Genomic DNA, 20044 nt, shown 5'->3' on the forward strand with positions numbered 1-20044 from the left:
ACCTAGATATGTGCCTGGCACTTAGCAGGGGCTCAAAAAATATCTGTTATCTGAACTGTTATTGCCTCTAGTCTCACTCCCTTCAACTCACTGGTATCTTCACTACCACTAGTCATCTTTCAAAAATACAAATGGGGCCAAATGCGGTGGCTCACACCTGTAATTGCAGCACCTTGGGAGCCTGAGGCAGGAGGATCACCTGAACCCAGGAGGGTGAGGCTGCAGTGAGCCATGATCCCACCACTGCAGTCCAGCCTGGGAAACAGAGTAAGACCCTATCTCAAAAAAATAAATAAATAAAAAAATAAAAAAATTAGCAGTGTGTGGTGATGCACACCTGTAGTCCCTGCTACCTGAGTGGCTGAAGCAAGAAAATCACTGAGCCCAGCAGTCTGAGGTTACAGTGAGCTATGATTGTGCCTCTGCATTCATGCCTGGGCAACACAACAAGACTCTGTCTCAAAAAAAAGAAAAAAGTGGGCCAGGAGTGGTGCCTCATGCCTGTAATTCCAACACTTTAGGAGGCCAAGGTGGGTGGATCACCTAACATCAGGAGTTTGAGACCAGCCTGGCCAACATAGTGAAACCCCGTCTCTACCAAAAATACAAAAATTAGCTAAATACAGTGGTACACGCCTGTAGTCCCAGGTACTTCAGAGTCTGAGGTAGGAGAATCACTTGAACTCAGGAGGCAGAGATTGCAGTGAGCCGAGATTGTGTCACTCCACTCCAGCCTGGGAGCCTGGGTGGACAGATACCGTCACATGATAAATTGGGTGGAGAAGCACATGGTGCAAAGCATCTCTGCACAGCAAGAAAAGGAGACAGTTGCCAAGTGCATTGCGGACCTGAAGCTGCTGGCAAAGAAGGCTCAAGCACAGCCAGTTATGTAAATGTATCTATCCCAATTGAGACAGCTAGAAACAGTTGACAGACTAAATGGAAACTAGTCTATTTGATGAAGTCTTTCTGTATTGATGTCTACTGAAGTTATAGTTTACCCTTCTTAAAAATGAAAAGATTTTTTCATATAGTAAGAGAACGAAATCTCTATGGGCCAGTCAGATGTTTCTCATCCTTCTTACTCTGCCTTTGAGTTGTTCCATGATCACTTCTGAATAAGCAGTTTGCCTTTATAAAAACTTGCTGCCTGACTAAAGATTACCAGATTATAGTTTAAATTTGCAATTAATTCTGCCATCTTGCAATAAAGTGACAATTGAATGAAAAAAAAGTAAAATACAAATGAATCATTGGATCTTGTCACTCTCTTGCTTAAAACATTTCCATGGCTCCCCACTGGTTTTAAGATACAAATACAAACTATGTGGCAAGATCACTACAGCTCTTATCAGACCTTCCCACACTCTCCCAGTAGGAGACTCTGAGCTCTGAGTGGCAAGGACCAACTTCTAGTTATGTTTTTATCTCAGGTGGTCAGCATAGTACCAGGAACACCGTTGGTGTTCCATGAATAGAGAATGAAATCAATCAACAGTAGTACTACAACTACCACAAAGCACAAATCTAATGCTCAGTAATACGCAATTTAAAGGCAATGAAGCAAGATTTCACATAACACTCTTGTTTACTTTTCTTTTCTTTTTTTTCCCCCCGAGACAGAGTCTTGCTCTGTCACCCAGGATGGAGTGCAGTGGCATGATCTCAGCTCACTGAAACTTCCACCTCCTGGGTTCAAGCAATTCTGCTGCCTCAACCTCCCACGTAGCTGGGATTACAGACATGCATCACCACACCCGGCTGATTTTTGTACTTTTAGTAAACACAAGGTTTCACCATATTGGCCAGGCTGGTCTTGAACTCCTGACCTGGTGATCCACCCACCTCAGCCTCCCAAAGTGCTGAGATTACAGGTGTAAGCCATGGCACCCAGCCTCTTTCTTTTCTTTGAAAGCTACTTGGGTGGGAGCTATGCTTATAACTCTGAATCTGACTTTGGATTTTGCCACCAAGATTTTACCTGGCAGGCAGCACTTACCACTTTCTGTAAGAATGAAGGGAGGAGGCAGGAAGATAAGTCATACAAATCTATTTCCTGTGATCAGCTCTGGTAAAAGGGTTAGGAAAAGAGTCATAACACGAAGGCTAAAATGTAACTTAGGGATTCTCCACAGATTCCAAGTGTCTACATTCTCCTTGTCATCTATTAGCAAAGAAAACCTGATGCTGGCTGGTTTGCTGTATAAAATAATCTAAGAGATTCAGGACGATCTCACCAACAGAATGGAAATTGTTCCTTCCAGAATAATTTCGATTAGCCCTTTGAAATCCTTCAACATTCATTAAAGCCAAAGAGTTTTCACCTAATTTAATCTAAAGGGTATGTGACCAGAGTCTTTCTAGGGAATACAGACTCCCAAACTGTTCGACTGGAAAGTGAAGAGGGAACGTAATACTCAAAATCGAAGGGAAATAAAAAGAGGCCAACCTAGAATGTCATTATTCTTCCTTGGTGGGGAGAGGAAAGGATTCCAGAGTCATTCCGAGACATTTACATGACCTCCTTATTAGCATCTAAAAGCTTCCAGTGTTGGATGCAGTCAGCTATGCTTTCTTCTAATGTAATAAAATCTGTTTCAGCAAAGCTTACACGAATCCATCCCCAGACTCCAGAAATAATAGGCTATAAATTACTGGATCTCCCATTTGATATAATGAAGTATAAGCATGGTCCTGCATACCGTTAACCTAAGCCCAGACAGGACCTTGTTTACTAGAGTATTAGGCATGGGTTCGGGCAATGATTCTAACCAGATAAATTGGCTCCAGTGAGGGCAGGTTTGCAATCCAAGGCATGGCATGCATAGGGTTGGTGAAATTCAGGGTGATTGAAGCAAAAGCTTCAGAACAAGAAAGACCACATCTGCTGGAAGAGCACAAAACTCTCAAGAGATGAATCTTTTTAAGAGTGAGGCAGGGTTACATAGCAGTTATAGGAGATCAGTTGGTACCCAGCAAGAGCTCCATACTGGCTATAACCAGGGATGCATGCTGTAGTCTCAGGAGAGGAGGTTCACAAAAGTAATTCAGACCAAGAGCCCAAACTGTGTTCTCTACTAAAAAGGAATCAAGGCTCCCTACAGAAATGATTGACTTCTTGTATGGTACAGTATATAGATCATGGAACATCTTTTAGGCCAGAAAGCAATGAAGTCATCAAAGTCCAACAAGATCACGTCAGAAAGACAGGAGAGTCAACTTGAAGAGATAATTATTAACCTAGATGAGACAACGTATGCATCCAGAACAATTAATAAATAATAACTGCAATGGTCTAAAATACATCAAATGCAAACAATAATCTATGAGTTCATAATGATATTCAGGAAAAAAAACTATTGGTCACTAGAGTAGAGGTTACTAGGTCACTAACTCATTATTCTGAAAAGTAACCTAAAATGGGAGGTAGGGTGGAGAATTCAGTATGTATCCAGTTTTTCCTGTACAAACAAATTTTTAGGGAGATTGAGTAAGATGAAACAAATCTAGCAAAATGGAGATAACTGCTTAATCTGGGGGTTGGACACATGGAGGTTCATCATATTTCTTTTGTGTATATTTGAACCCCCTCCAAAAAAAGCACAAGACAGAATGTGAGCTAAGAAGCTCACGGTTTAGGCAAGGCTTCTGCCTACAAGAGACACTAGGATATGAGGGGTAGTTTTAGCCCTGATGAGCTGAGCCAACTGTAGGTACTAAATTGCAGAGGTATCATGTTGCCCAGCACTTGATCGAATCCTAGATCCTAGGTCTGCTTGGTAGCATGTTTCCTAGATGGTGGATCTGAGACTGCCTATAGAACTTCCTTTGCAGTCATAATTGGCTCAGGAACTACAAAAGGGCTTGCTCTTGAAAATGGAGCCTGTCTTTGTCCATTTCATGCTGCTATAAAAGAATGCCACAGACTGTATAATTTGGAAGGAAGGAAGGAAGGAAGGAAGGAAAAAAGGAAGGAAAGAAGAAAGGAAAGAGGAGAAGGGGAAGGGGATGAGAGGAAGGAAAAGGAAGGAAGGCAAGGAGAAAAGGAGGGAAGCAGGAAAGGAGGGAGGGAGGGAAGGGAGGGAGGGGAAGGGGAGGGGAGGGAGGGAAAGGAAAGGAAAGGAAAGGAAGGAAAAGAAGGGAGGAAGAAAGGAAAGGAATGAAAGGGAAAGGAAAGAAATTTATTTTGTACAGTTCTGGAGGCTAGGAAGTCCAAGGTTGAAGGGCCTGCATCTGGTGAGGGTCTTCTTGCCACATCATCCCACGGCAGAATGACGAAAGAGTGGGATTTCAAAAGCAAAAGGGCAAGAGCGACTGAACTCTGTGATAATAAGCTCACTCTTTTGATTATTAAATGATTACCACAATTACAACATTAATTCATTCATGAGGGCTCTCTTATTAGGCCCCACATCCCAACTGTTGCATTGACATTTGAGTTTCCAACACATAAACTTTCGGGGGCATATTTAAACCACAGCAGAGCCCTTACAGAAATTCAACCAAGAGGAACTGGAAAAATCAAACACATGAGAAAGACAGCAAAGGCTATCAGAGAAGTATGTGCAGGTTAAGGAAAAAAGTCACAATGAATCCTGTAGTGCAGACTACTTTGTACAAAACACCTAAAAAAAATTTCATTAACTCTCCCAACTCACCTGCATCCATATCTAAAGAGCCACACACAGCACCACCAAAGGCAGCAGAATGAGAACAGCATTCTCCTCAAAAGACGAGCTGTAAGAATCCAGACACCCGACCTCAACAGCTCCAGAACATCATCTCCCTGACCACCACTCAAGTAATCAGCTGGGAAAGTATTCAGAAAACGGAAATCCTGACACACCACTACCAAACAACTTAAACAGCAAAGAACCATTGAAACAGCAATGCTAGCTGCCAGGAAAAGTAGGAACAATGAGTAGAGGAAAAGCAGACCTCTTGGGGTCCACCAAGATCCAGTCTCTCAGCGTTAGCACTTTCAAATGCAGAATCCCTTCACCTCCGGGGCCTGTGGAGCTCAAGTCATGTTGTCCTCAAAGATAAATGAGCAGACAAGCTGGCTAGAAAACCACTCAGGGTATTACTCTTTAAAGAATCTTTACAGGGTCAAAGAGAAATGGGTCTACATGCTCTGTGCAATTCCCCACAGATTCTGAGGATGATGTCAGTATCTCTTTGCAGATGTGTTTAACAATTTGCAGTCACTCGTATTCCTGCCATTGAGCGCCAGTGCTTTTCTAATTTGAACTCATTCCAGCTCACGCTGACACGCTGGATCTGGTTACCATTAGCCAAGACTGTCGTCCATACTGTACCCCTTTAAGAGTCCTAAAAACAGCTCTTCCCCTACTCTTTCAAGACAAGTAAAAATGTCTGCAAAAGAAATGGGGGAAAAAAATTCAGAGAGAGAATATAATTAACATACTAGCAAGAGAGGAAAAAGTGAAGGGAGAGGAGAAACTAGCAAAATCATATGTGACATCACACCAAAGCTGGGCTAATATCCTTTTGCTTGTGTCTAAATAAGACATGAATTTTAAGCTGCTACTGGAAAAAAGTAAAAGAGAAAGAAAGAAGCAGGCCCAGGCCGGGTCTGGTGGCTCATTTCTGTAATCCCAGCACTTTCTGACTTAGTTTCTGACATCAAACACAGAGTGCCCTGATCCTTAGAGGCAGAGGCAGCTCTTCAGCCTATGGGGTAAGTAACCAGGGAATGGAATTCTCACCATAGCATATTTTTCTCTGCTAAAAGTTTTACTTTAAGATTTGGGCCTCCTCCTTTGTTTTTTTTTTTTGTTTGTTTGAGATGGAGTTTCAACCTTGTTGCCCAGGCTGGAGTGCAGTGGTGTGATCTCGGCTCAATGCAACCTCTGCCTCCCAGGTTCAAGCGACTCTGCCTCAGCCTGCTGAGTCACTGAGATTACAGGCATGTACCACCACATCTGGCTAATTTTTTTTGTATTTTTAGTAGAGTCGGGGTTTTACCATGTTGGCCAGGCTAGTCTCCATCTCCTGACCTTGGGTGATCCACCTGCCTTGGCCTCCCAAATTGCTGGGATTATAGTCATGAGCCACCGCACCCAACCTTCTGTTCTTTCTTATTTTGCCCACCTAATGTAAGAAAACTAAGCTAAAATAAATTTTGTAACCAAACCAAAATTAAGTTCTCTAGGTGGTATGGTTCCTATACTCAGCAGACTTCAACTTTCCTCGATCCAGAAATGGCTGTCTGCAAGTCACCATCCTCAGAGTACATTTCAGATGCAAACTAGAATACATCAGTGTACAGTATGAAAGTCCAGAGCCTTTGCTTGAGTAAAACTAGATGCAGCAAAACCGTGGGCTTCATGCATGATTAGTATTTAAGAGAGGTCACAGAGAGTAGAATTAAATATGACACCTCCAGCCAGGTGCAGTGGCTCATGCCTGTAATCCCAACACTTTGGGAGGCTCAGGAGGGCAGATCACCTGAGGTCAGGAGTTCCAGACCAGCCTGGCCAACATGATGAAACCCTGTCTCTACTAAAAATACAAAAATTAGCCAGGCGTGGTGGTGGGCACCTGTGTTCCCAGCTACTTGGGAAGCTGAGGCAGGAGAATCATTTCAACCCGGGAGACAGTTTGCAGTGAGCCGAGGTTGTACCACCTCACTTCAGCCTGGGTGACAGAGCAAAACTCTGTTTCAAAACAAACGAACAAACAAATATGACACCTCTTAACCTATGATCAAAGTTCCTTTTAAATTCAATTTGAGGCACCATATATCACAAACCAGATGGCAAGAAATTAAATAAATTTTGGTCTCTTTCATGCCATCCCAATTACATCTTGGTCAATTCAGAAACATGTTTCAGCAAATGCTGGAGGAGTTTCTCTCTCTTTAGGAGTCCTCTTTCACTTTACCTGCGTAACAAAAGACCACACACATTTAGAAAGAGGATGAAGACAGGCCAGCTTCAGGACATGTTGCACAGGGAGAAATGACTGTCCCAAAAACAGAAGTCTCTATACTCCTCTGACAACTCCACAATAGACTGGCTACACACAAATGACTGAAGGAAGTTTACCAAGAAAATGAACAGTTGGCCAGGCGTGGTGGCTCACGACTGTAATCCCAACACTTTGGGAAGCTGAGATGGATAGATCACCTGAGGTTGGGAGTTTGAGACCAACATGGAGAAACCCCGTCTCTACTAAAAATACAAAAAATCAGCTGGGCGTGGTGGCGCATGCCTGTAATCTCAGCTAGTTGAGAGGCTGAGGTAGGAGAATCGCTTGAACCTGGGAGGTGGAGGTTGCAGTGAGCTGAGATCCCACCATTGCATTCCAGCCTGGGCAATTAGAGTGAAACTCCATCTCAAAAAAAAGAAAAGAGAAAAGACAGAAAAGGAAAGGAAAGAAAAGAAAAGAAAAGAAAAGGAACAGTTGGTAAGATCAAGACTTAGAAAAGAAAAGAAAAGGAACAGTTGGTACAATCAAGACTTCCGGCCCAAAGAGTCTGCAGCTGGTCTGACAATTTATTAAAAAATCTGAATGTAAATGGAGACACATTGGACTGTGACAGGCAGTAAAACAACTAAAGCAGTAAAGGGTCTAAAGGGTCTTGATTTGGGTTTCCTTTCCACCCTACACAGCTCCAGTGAACAGAGGAGTGAGCGTGCCTGTGGTGCTCCTGACACATCTGGGGTAGTTCCCATTGACAGTGGTTAACCTTTGGAATTTTCTACACATGGCAGGGTCATTGTCCATCTATGCTAACCTAGAATGTCCAGATAAAAGCTCCTTTTTAGAGACTGGAGAGGAAATTGTCAAACCTGAAGGCCCATGAACTGTCTCAGTCTGGGGAGAACATATACAGGAAAGACTACAGAATCTGATGTCAGAAGCCTAATTTCAGATTGACCCATACAGCTTTATGATTGTGGGTACTTAACTTACTTTTCAAGGCTCTGTTATTCTCTCATCGATGAGAAAAGTGGACCAAATAGTCTCCCAGATCCCTTCCAATCTTAACATCCTCTGACTTTATGACTGAAGAGTGATACTTGCTGGGTGCAGTGGCTCACGCCTGTAATCCCAGCACTTTGGGAGGCCAAGGTAGGCAGATCACCTGAGGTGGGGAATTTGAGACCAGCCTGACCAACATGAAGAAACCCTGTCTCTACTAAAAATACAGAATTAGCCAGATGTGGTGGTGCATGCCTGTAATCCCAGTTACTCAGGAGGCTGAGGCAGGAATTGCTTGAACCCAGGAGGCAGATGTTGTGGTTAGCCGAGATCACACCATTGCACTCCAGCCTGAGCAACAAGAACAACACTTCACCTCAAAAGAAAAAAAAAAGTGATACTAATAAGTTTAAAACTGTGGCTTAACCCCAATAGGAGCCTGCTGGGCTTATGCTAAGCAAAACTACTCCACACAGAGCCATTCTGACCATGTCCCTCCTTACACCAGCTATCATATAGATATGCACTACTGGTATGAGAAGTCCCCACTACAGAGGACATTGACTGATTCAATAATAGGCTGATTTAGTCATTCAACCAAAAAATATTTACTGAGCACCTTCTGGGTATTTAGGTATACAACAGAGCAAAACAGACAAAATCCCTTCCCTCATGGAGCTTACATTTTAGTGAAAGAGGAAGATGAGTGAGATATCAAATAGGAAATATGAATTGAAGATGTATTTTATGCAGAGCAGCCCGGAGGCCCTTGATAAGGTGACTTTTGAGCCAAAATCCAAAGCAGTGAGAGTGAGTCATGCAGACATTAGGGGAAGACTGTTCCAGGCAGAGGGAACAGCAAGCTCCAGAGACAGGACAAGGTCAAGCATGCCTGGCATGTTAAAGGAAACACCATGAGCTCAGTGTTTATAAAGAGGAGTAAGAGCAGGAGAGCAGCAGGAAGCACAGTGAGACAGGTAGTAGGGGACGAGATCACATAGAAAACAAAGCTACTGGAGAGTTTGAACAGAGGTGTAAACATGATCTAAATTTCACTGTAAAAGGATTGTTCTAGCTGTCATACTGATTAGACTGGGAGGGCAGGGTGGCTCATGACTGTAATCCCAACACTTGAGAGGTCGAGGCAGGTGGATCACTTGAGGCCAGGAGTTCAAGACCAGCCTGGCCAATATGGCAAAACTTTGCCTCCATTAAAAATACAAAAAATTAGCCAGGCCTGGTGGCTCATGCCTGTAATCCCAGCTACTAGGGAGGCTGAGGCAGAAGAATCACTGTAACCCAGGAGGCGGAGGTTGCAGTGAGCCAAGATCACAACATTGCACTCCAGCCTTGGCGACAAAGCAAGACTCCGTCTCAAATAAAAATAAAAAAGAGAGAGAGAGTACACTGAAAGAGGCAAGCATGGAAACAAGGAAACCAGTTAGGAGACTATGGAGATAATCCAGGTGAGAGATGATGGCAGATGGGTCCAGGGTGGCACCAATGAGGCGTGAAGACGGACAGACTCTGGGATATATTCTGAAGTTGAATTAACCAGGCACTGGAGGTCAGGATGATCTTGGAAAATCTTGGGACTACTGCAGAATCGAATGAAGCTAAATGGCACTAAATTCCAACATCCACTGTGAAATCCTGAGATCAGAGATTTGTTCACCTCTGTCACCCACTGTCCCACCCAGTACTTGGCACATAATGGGGATATAAAAAGTCTTCAATTCTTGAATGAATAAATGTGGAACTGAATACATTACAATGCCCAAAACCCTGCAGTTTGACAGGTCATTAGGAGACCAAAAAGCACGTGGTACTAGACATGTTTTACCAGCAATGGATCCCCTTCCCTGAGTAAATCTGTTTCTCTGTTCTTTTTTTTTTTTTTATTTTTTTTTTTTTTTAGACAGGGTATTGCTCTGTCACCCAGGCTGGCAGTGGCACAATGTTAGCTTACTGCAACCTCTGCCTCCTAGGATCAAGCAGTTCTCATACCTCAGCCTCCCCAGTAGCTGGGACTACAGGCGCCCACCACCATTCCCAGCTACTTTTTTTTTTTTTTTTTGTATTTCAGTAGAGACGGGGTTTCACCATGTTGCTGAGGATTGTCTCAAACTCCTGAGCTCAGGCAATCCACCTACTTTGGCCCAAAGTGCTAGGATTACAGGCATGAGCTACCACGCTCAACCTGAATCTGTTTCTTTTTATTAAAAAATTTCCCTTTATAACTTATTTCACAGTAGTAAACAAAGAAGCTGACAAAAAACCTCACATAATACAGTTGAAAATCTGAACAACTTGGCCATTTCCCTGAGAGGCCAGATGTAGTCACCAAACCTCATACCACCTCAGTAACTTCCAACTAAAATACAGGGATAAATGGTACACAAGTAGTAAGCTGATGTTCTTATAAATAGTAAATCATGCGCCAGGCACCGTGGCTCACACCTGTAATCCCAGCACTTTGGGAGCCTGAAGCAGGTGGGTCACCTGAAGTCAGGAGTTCAAGACCAACCTGGCCAACATGGTGAAACCCCATCTCTACCAAAAATTACAAAACTCAGCTGCACGTGGTGGTGCGTGCCTATAGTCCTAGCTACTTGGGAGGCTAAGGCATGAGAATCCCTTGAACCTGGGAGGCAGAAGTTGCAGAGACCTGAGATCATGCCACTGCACTCCACCTGGGCAACAGAGTGAGACTCCATTTCAAAAATAAAATAAAATAAAAATAAAGGCACATAGGATGGACAGGTGTTCAGGACAAGTGTGGAGGAGTTGTGGATAAGGATGAAAGTCGACTTGGAGACAATGGAGGCTACCTGGAGTTACTGGATGAAGAAAGGAGAGAAAGAGAGAAAAGGAAAAGGGTAAGGGGAGTTGAAGATTCACCTCAGTGTGGAGGTCAGCTCTGATTGCCAATAAAGGTCATCTCTGATTGCTGACAAAGGAAAATGTTGGAGAAGGTCTGAAAATATTGCTAAAGGTTGGTAGTTTCAGAAAATCTTGTAATATTTCCTTTACTTTAAAAGAAAACTCAGCATCTCAAAGGTTTAGTAGGAGTTGTTCCCCGCCCCCTCCTGCCCATGGATTTCAGAGTAGTTGAACCATTTGGCCACAGAAAATAACTCCAGTATGAACCACATTTGAATACTACCAATAAAGACATGGGACTCTCCTCCTCTGAGGTCGAGTGCATCTATTCACTTGCTGCTTAGCCTCCTCTTCTGCCCATCCTCACCTCCTTTGCTGGCATCTGTTTGTCCCATGGAGGATTTCACATCCTCCTCACAGAGCCAGCTGCCACCTCTCACTCTTCAAGGCTCCATCACTTGCCTGGCTCCACTGTCTTCTCACATGTGACATCTACTTTTCACCAAGCTGAGGACACAGTGCACCCATGGTGTGTTTAAGGAGACAGTTCTGATGGCCACAAAATTCTTTTGTCATGTGGTCTGTGATTTGAATTGTCCCATCCAAAGACTCATGCATGGTCCAAGGTCAGGCCAAGTAACGTTATGTTAAAATGAGGAACCATCAAGCACCTTTAATTACTTCCAAAATCTTTTATGAGTGGGACAAAGTCAAGTGCTGTTAGTGATGGCAAGAGTGGAGATTCTCCTTCTGGTGACACCTGCTGCTGCACTCTGGTGACGATGGCAGGTACAGCACAGCTCCAGCACCCAATCCTTGCAGTGTCTTCTAAGGCACTTGCACATTCTTTATGTAATACAGGTTTTGCATTGTCAGTTTCTGCAATAACTGTCACAACTGCCCCTAACAAAAGCAGTGACTGCACTCCTCACAACCTTGAATTTGAGCTTTGTCTTCAGAAATGAAGTTTTCTACAGGTTTCATCATCTTCAGACTAATGTAAACTGAAGATGTACCTCCAGGAATTCTTTCTCTATTGCTTCCCTTAGCAAAAAAGGTGTAATTTCCAATCTTCAGTTCTTTACCAATGCTTTGATTCTTTGCCTAAATCAAAAGCATGCTGAGGGCAGGGTATGGTGGTTCACACTTGTAATCGCAGCACTTTGGGAGGCCGACGTGGGTGGATCACAAGGTCAGGAGTTTGAGACCAGTCTAGCCAACATGGTAAAATCCCATTTCTTCTAAAAATACAAAATTTGGCCAGCCTTGGTGGCATGCACCTGTAATCCCAGCTACTCAGGAGGCTGAGGCAGGAGAATTGCTTGAACCTGGGATTCAAAGGTTGCAGTGAGCTGAAATCATGCCACTGCACTCCAGCCTGGGTGACAAAGCGAGACTCTACCTCAAAACAAAAACAAAAACCATCCTTAACCTATGAGTTAAGCACTGAGTTTTGTCTTCTCCACTGCAGAACTCCTGGACAAAGACAATTTTCTTACCCTACTACAGAATTTCTCAACCACTTTCCATGCCATAATCCAACAAAATCTATTTGGCACCTTGACTGACCTTAAGTAATTGCCCCAAGGTACTGTGAGAGCTGAAGGAACAGTATTTCAGGACACACCCATTAACCCAACTTGAGAACATTTATTCACCTTAGTATTCATGAGAATGATTAACTACACAAATTTGTAAACACCTAATACACACACATAATTCATACTTGATTCTCAACACTTATTTCCTGACAATACAAAACTTCACACTAAATGGCCATTATTAGTTCTTGCCAACATAAGTTCCCAAGGTAGTGGATGATCTACAAATTGTGGTCACTTACTCTGACAATGCACAATGGCAAAAAAAAAAAAGATGGGAAAGAAAGGAAGGTACACTTAGAGCTCTAATAAAGAAATGAGGCCGGGCACGGTGGCTCATGCCTGTAATCCTAACACTTTGGAAGGCCGAGGTGGGCTGATCACTTGAGGACAGGGGTCCCAAACCAGCCTGGCCAACATGGCAAAACCCCATCTCTACTAAAGATACAAAATTTAGTTGGGCATGGTGGCATGCACCTGGAATCCCAGCTACTTGGAAGGCCGAGGCAGGAGGATCACTTGAATCTGGGAGGCGGAGGTAGCAGTCAGCCGCAATCGTGCCACCGTACTCCAGCCTGGGCAACAAGAACAAAACTTCATTCCCCCAAAAAAGAAAATAACATTATTTGTTCAACAGAGACTTATTAGATCTTCTCTATTAGGCTGTGATATTCGTGTACAGGCCAGAATTACAGTATTTGCCATTTTAGGAACAGAGCACACATGAATAGCAAATAGTAACTGCTATCCCTGAACAGCTGAAATGTGGCTACTTCAAACTGAAATATGCGGTGAGTATGAAAGACACATCAATTGTCAACAAAAATATATGCAAATGAAGAATGTGAAATACTTCACTGTATATTTATTTGTAATGATTTCAGGTTGAACTCAAAAATATAAAATTTTGTATGTGGCCTGCATTTGCAGCACACGTTGTATTTCTCTTGGATACCATCGGTCAAAGTTCAAAGCTTAATGACGGGTGCGTTGACTCACATCTGTAATCCCAGCACTTTGGGAGGCTCAGGCAGAAGGATCACCTGAATCCAGCCTGGCCATTATGGTGAAACCTCATCTCTACACACACAAAAAAACTTGGGTAGGCATGGCTAACTTAGCCTGTAATCCCAGCTACCTGAAAGGCTGAGGCAGGAGAATTGCTTGAGCTTGGTTGCAGTGAGCCAAGATCATACCACTGCACTCCAGCCTGGGTGACAGAGTGAGACTCTGTATCACAAAAAAAAAAAAAAAAAAAGGGAAAAAGAGAAAAAAAAAAAAAAAAAAGCTTGGGTTATCCCTACACTGCATCTGTTTATATTGATAAATCATGGAGTGCCTATATTGAGCTTCTGCAAAAGATTTTTGGGGAGGTGAAGGAAGGAGCAGTTCCATCATTTTAAAAGATTAATTTTTAAAAGCTTCAAGATTAATCTGTGCTTTTAAAAAGGATTTCACAACTATTTTACTTGTTGTATTTGTTCTTGGCTGAGTGATTTCAGTTGCATTACAAGTAAGAAGTTCTGGTCTGTAAAACAGTTGATATTAATATTATAATAAAACATTTAGAAGATATTTACCGGTCTTTCTTACACAGCTTTGCACTGCTAAATATTATTATTATTATTTAAGATGGAGTCTCATTCTGTCACCCAGGCTGTAGTGCAGTGGTACCATTTCGACTCACAGCAACCTCCACCTCCCAGGTTCAAGTTATTCTCCTGCCTCAGTCTCCTGAGTAGCTGGGACGGCAAGTTTGCACCACCACACCTGGCTAATTTTTGTATTTTTAGTAGACACGGGGTTGTGCCATGTTGGCCAGGCTGGTCTTGAACTCCTGACCTCAGGTAATCCACCCGCCTCAGCCTCCCAAAGTGCTGGGATTACAAGCATGAGCCACTGCACCCGGCCAATTTTTAAACATAATCCATTCTGCCTTCATTTTACAGTGAAAAAAATCATTTTGGTGACTTGAATTTTGAAAATAGCAATTTTCAGACATTCAGGTGAGACCACCTGGATGTCTCCAAAGTCATCCTTTTTATAAGATGAATATGCAAAAGTCACTTTTACCCCAAACCAGCTCAATTATATTTCTGAATCTTAGATGAACTGTCACAATAGCACAGCCAGAAGCAGCTTGCTGTACCATCTTAAACCTTTCCTCTCCCTTATAACTCAATTCCAACGAATATACACAGATGCACAACCTCAATCAGTAAGCAAGACTCTACCCACTTCAACATTCCTTCCATGAGTAGAGAGGCCTTCTGTTCCTACTCCCCAACACTCAAACTACTCATGTGTTACCCTCCAAAATCAAGCCAGAATAACTTTTCTGAAGGGCAGATCCAAATGATTTTAAGAGGAAACTGCTATGAGACCTTTTAATGACTGCCACTGCTTTTGCAGGATCCAAGGCCTTCCTCCGTTTGGCCACAAAAGTCTATCTAAGCAATCCCACCACACCCACATGGCACTCCTCACTCCACACAGAATGGGTAATATATGTGAATATGTGAGCATATTTGACTCCTCTCTGCCTTTACTCATATTTGAAACACATTGCCTCCCTTCTGGATGCACAAGTGACTCATCTAGGTGTGCCATCCTTGCCTTCTCCCCAAAGAATGCTCAATAACTCTTCACTGCATTTTTCTGAGTATTAAGCCTCCTAAGGACAGGGTTCTTGCTAGACCCAATTTTGCACATCTGATGCTTATACTAAATAAATGTTTGTTCAATAAATGAATCTAAATGTTAATTTTAATATAAAGAAGTCATGATGAGAGGGGAACAAAAGACCCTTCTTGGTCAAATTAATCTCTCCTGAGGGAATACAATGAATTTGTTTCTGCAGATTATCATCTTACCTCTTAATAACAAATTTAATTTAACCACTCACTTGAAAGATGTTTTCCAGCCTTGGGATTCCATACAATGAGGGGCTTCTGAAAGTAATGTTTTCCGGGAGTCCTTCCACATTCAGATCATTCACATGTGCTTCAAATTTTTGGTACAGTACAGCCTTGGCTTCAGTGCTCCCCAAGGCTTCAGTTGAACAAAACCAAAGCAATTCAGAAGATTATGTTTATGTTGAAATCAGATTTTAGTACAATCCAAAGCAAGGTGCAGGTCAATTTTTTTTAATTGGAAAAACTCTAGAAACTTATTTACTAACTATTGAAACCAACTTAAAGCAAAGGCAAGTATAAATGACCCATCATTAGACAGATCAAAGAGACAGAAAATTAACAAGGATACTAAGGACTTGAACTCAGTTCTGGACAAAGCAGACCTAATAGACAACTACAGAACTCTCCACCCAAATCCACAGAATATGCATTCTTCTCAGCACCTCATCACACTTATTCTAAAATTGATAACATAATTGGAATTAAAACACTCCTCAGTAAATGCAAAGGAACGGAAATAATAACAAACAGTCTCTCAGACAACAATGAGATTAGATTAGAACTCGGGATTAAGAAGCTCACTAAAAACCCACAACTACATGGAAACTGAACAACCCCCTCCTGAATGACTAGTGGGTAAATAACAAAATTAAGGCAGAAATAAAGATGTTCTTCAAAACTAATGAGAACAAAGATACAACATACCAGCATCTCTGGGACACATTTAAAACAGTGTTTAGAGAGAAATTTATAACACTCAAGGCCCACAAGAGAAAGCAGGAAAGATTTAAAATTGACACCCTAACATCAAAATTAAAAGAACTAGAGAAGCAAGAGGAAACAAATTCAAAAGCTAACAGAAGACAAGAAATAACTAAGATTGGAGCAGAACTGAAGGAAAACCCTTCAAAATTCAATGAATCCAGGAGCTGATTTTTTGAAAAGATCAACAAAAATAGAAAGACCACTAGCTAGACTAACAATAGAGAAAAGAGACAAGAATCAAATAGAGGCAATAAAAAATGATAAAGGGGCTATCACCACTGATCCCACAGAAATACAAACTACCATCAGGGAATACTATAAACACCTCTATGCAAATAAACTAAAAAACCTAGAAGAAATGGATAAATTCCTGGACACATACACCCTCCCAAATCTAAACCGGGAAGAAGTCAAATCCCTGAATAGATCAATAACAAGTCCCGAAATTGAGGCAGTAATTAATAGCCTACCAACAAAAAGAAGTCCAGGACCACACAGATTCACAGCCAAATTCTAACAGAAGTACAAAGTGGAGCTGGTACCATTCCTTCTGAAACTATTCTAAACAATAGAAAAAGAGGAACCCTTCCCTAACTCATTTTATGAGGCCAGCAATACCCAGAAAAAACATGGCAGAGACACAATAAACAAGAAAATTTCAGGCCAATATCCCTGATGAACATCGATGCAAAAATCCTCAATAAAATACTGACAAACCAAACCAGCAACACATCAAAAAGTTTATCCACCACGATCAAGTCAGCTTCACACCTGTGACGCAAGGCTGGTTCAACATATGCAAATGAATAAACGTAATCCATCACATAAACAGAACCAATGATAAAAACCACACGATTAATTCAATAGCTGCAGAAAAGGCCTTTGACAAATTTCAACACCCCTTCATGCTAAAAACTCTCAATAAACTAGGTATTGATGAAACATATCTCAAAATAATAAGAGCTATTTATGACAAACCCAAGGCCAATATCATGCTGAATGGGCAAAAACTGGAAGCATTCCCTTTGAAAAGTGGCACAAGACAAGGATGCCTTCTCTCATCACTCCTATTCAACATAGTATTGGAAGCTCTGGCCAGGGTAATCAGGCAAGAGAAAGAAATCAAGAGTATTCAAATAGGAAGAGAGGAAGTCAAATTTCTGTTTCCAGATGACATGATTGTATATTTAGAAAACCCCATCATCTCAGCCCAAAATCTCCTTAAGCTGACAAGTAACTTCAGCAAAGTCTCAGGATACAAAATCAATGTGTATAAATCACAATCATCCCTATACACCAATAACAGACAAACAGAGAGCCAAATCATGAGTGAACTACCATTCACAACTGCTACCAAAAGAATAAAATGCCTAGGAATACAACTTACAAGGGACGTGAAGAACCTCTTCAAGGAGAACTACAAACCACTGCTCAAGGAAATAAGAGAGGACACAAATAAATGGAAAAACAGTCCATGCTCATGGATAGGAAGAATCAGTTTGTGAAAATGGCCATGCTGCCCAAAGTAATTTATAGATTCAATGCTATCCCTATCAAGCTACCATTGACTTTTTTCACAGAATTGGAAAAAACTACCTTAAATTTCCTGTGGAATCAAAAAACAACCCACAAGCAAAAAGCACAAAGCTGGAGGTATCATGCTACCTGACTTCAAACTATACTACAAGGCTACAGTAACTGAAACAACATGGTACTGGTACCAAAACAGATATATAGACCAATGGAACAGAACAGAGGCCTCAGAAATAACACCACACATCTACAACCATCTGATCTTTGACAAACTTGACAACAACAAGCAATGGGGAAAGGATTCCCTGTTTAATAAACGGTGTTGGGAAAACTGCTTGAGCCATATGCAGAAACTGAAACTGGACCCCTTCCTTACACCATATACAAAAGTTAACTCAAGAGGGATTAAAGACCTAAACGTAAGACCTAAAACCATAAAAACCCTAGAAGAAAACCTAGGCAATACAATTCAGGGCATAGACATGGGCAAAGCCTTCATGACTAAAACACCAAAAGCAAAGGCAACAAAAGCCACAATTGACAAACGGGATCTAGTTAAACTAAAAGAGCTTCTACACAGCAAAAGAAACTATCATCAGGCCGGGCGCGGTGGCTCAAGCCTGTAATCCCAGCACTTTGGGAGGCCGAGACGGCGGATCACGAGGTCAGGAGATCGAGACCATCCTGGCTAAAGGGTGAAACCCCGTCTCTACTAAAAATACAAAAACTAGCTGGGCGAGGTGGCGGGCGCCTGTAGTCTCAGCTACTCGGGAGGCTGAGGCAGGAGAATGGCGTAAACCCGGGAGGCGGAGCTTGTGGTGAGCTGAGATCCGGCCACTGCACTCCAGTCCGGGCGACAGAGCAAGACTCCGCCTCAAAAAAAAAAAAAAAAAAAACAAACGAAACTATCATCAGAATGAACAAGCAACCTACAGAATGGGAGAAAATTTGTGCAATCTGTCCATCTGACAAACGGCTAATTTCCAGAATCTACAAAGAACTTAAACAAATTTATGAGAAAAAAACAACCCCGTCAAAAGTGGGCAAAGGATTTGAACAGACACTTCTCAAAAGAAGACATTTATGCAGCTAAAGAACATATGGAAAAAAAGCTCATCATCAATGGTCATTAGAGAAATGCAAATCAAAACCACTCCAGTTAGAATGGTGATCATTAAAAAGTCAGTAAACAGAAGATGCTGGAGGGGATGTGGAGAAATAGGAATGCTTTTACACTGTTGATGGGAGTGCAAATTAGTTCAACCATTGTGGAAGACAGTGTAGTGATTTCTCAAGGATCTAGAGCCAGAAATACCATTTGATCCAGCAATCCCATTTCTGGGCATATACCTAAAGGATTATAAATCATTCTACTATAAAGACACATGCACATGTATGTTCATTGTGGCACTATTCACAATAGCAAAAACTTGGAACTAACCCAAAAGTTCATCAAAGATAGACTGGATAAAGAAAACGTGGCACATATACATCATGGAATACTATGCAGACATAAAAAAGGGTGAGTTCATGTCCTTTGCAGGAACATGGATGAAGTTGGAAACCATCATTCTTAGCAAACTAACACAAGAACAGAAAACCAAAAACTGCATGTTCTCACTCATAAGTGGGAGTTGAACCATGAGAACACATGGACACAGGGAGGGGAACATCACACATCGGGGCCTTTCTGGGGGTGGGGGGCTAAAGAAGGGATAGCATTAGGAGAAATACCTAATGTAGATGAGGGGTTGATGGGTGCAGCAAACAACAATGGCATGTGTATAGCTATGTAACAAAACTGCATGTTCTCCACATGTACCCCAGAACTTCAAGTATAATAAAAATAATAATAATCACAAAATCCTGACCCCAATCAAAGGCCACAATTTAATTAAAGCCTATAACACAGGACAAAAAAAAGCCACTCTGTTGCCTTCACTCACAACTTGTATGTGTGGCTTACAATGCATTTACTTTAATATCAGTCTTGATAAACTCTGGGGCAGAAATCCAGGGGTAACCTACCTAATCCTTTCATGAAATGTTTCCAACATGGCCTTGAGTGTGTGGGATCTTTCTCAAGCCCCATGCTTGAGTGCCATTTGCTGATGGCCTTTCCCCATGAGTGAAGAAGCTGTGCCACTAGCTGAACACTAGATACAAGACAGCATGAGAATCATGCTTGCAGCTGTAGTTATTAGCTGGGGGGCTGGTGGAGGGCACTGCTCCAAGATTGCATATTCTGAGTTTTCCCATTGTAATGATAAGTGCCTATGTTTTCTATCTTTTAAGATACTTGCATTTTTACATATCAGAATCCCAAGGCTGAGAAATAAAATTTTTAAATATTAAAATAATAATAATAGCCAAGCACGGTGGCTCGTGCCTGTAATC

General features: G+C 42.0%; 1 protein-coding gene across 1 annotated transcript in view; it reads left to right on the plus strand.

Annotated features, from left to right (window-relative positions):
- Positions 1-764: 764 nt before the first annotated feature.
- LOC113219665 (septin-7-like) overlaps positions 765-20044 on the plus strand; it is a 44109-nt gene continuing 24829 nt past the window's right edge. Inside the window, 1 exon segment of the mRNA XM_026446735.1 lies at positions 765-889. Coding sequence (XP_026302520.1) covers positions 765-889 — 125 coding nt within the window.

Source organism: Piliocolobus tephrosceles, unplaced genomic scaffold (genome assembly GCF_002776525.5).
Source record: "Piliocolobus tephrosceles isolate RC106 unplaced genomic scaffold, ASM277652v3 unscaffolded_77, whole genome shotgun sequence".
NCBI classification, from domain to species: Eukaryota; Metazoa; Chordata; class Mammalia; order Primates; family Cercopithecidae; genus Piliocolobus; species Piliocolobus tephrosceles.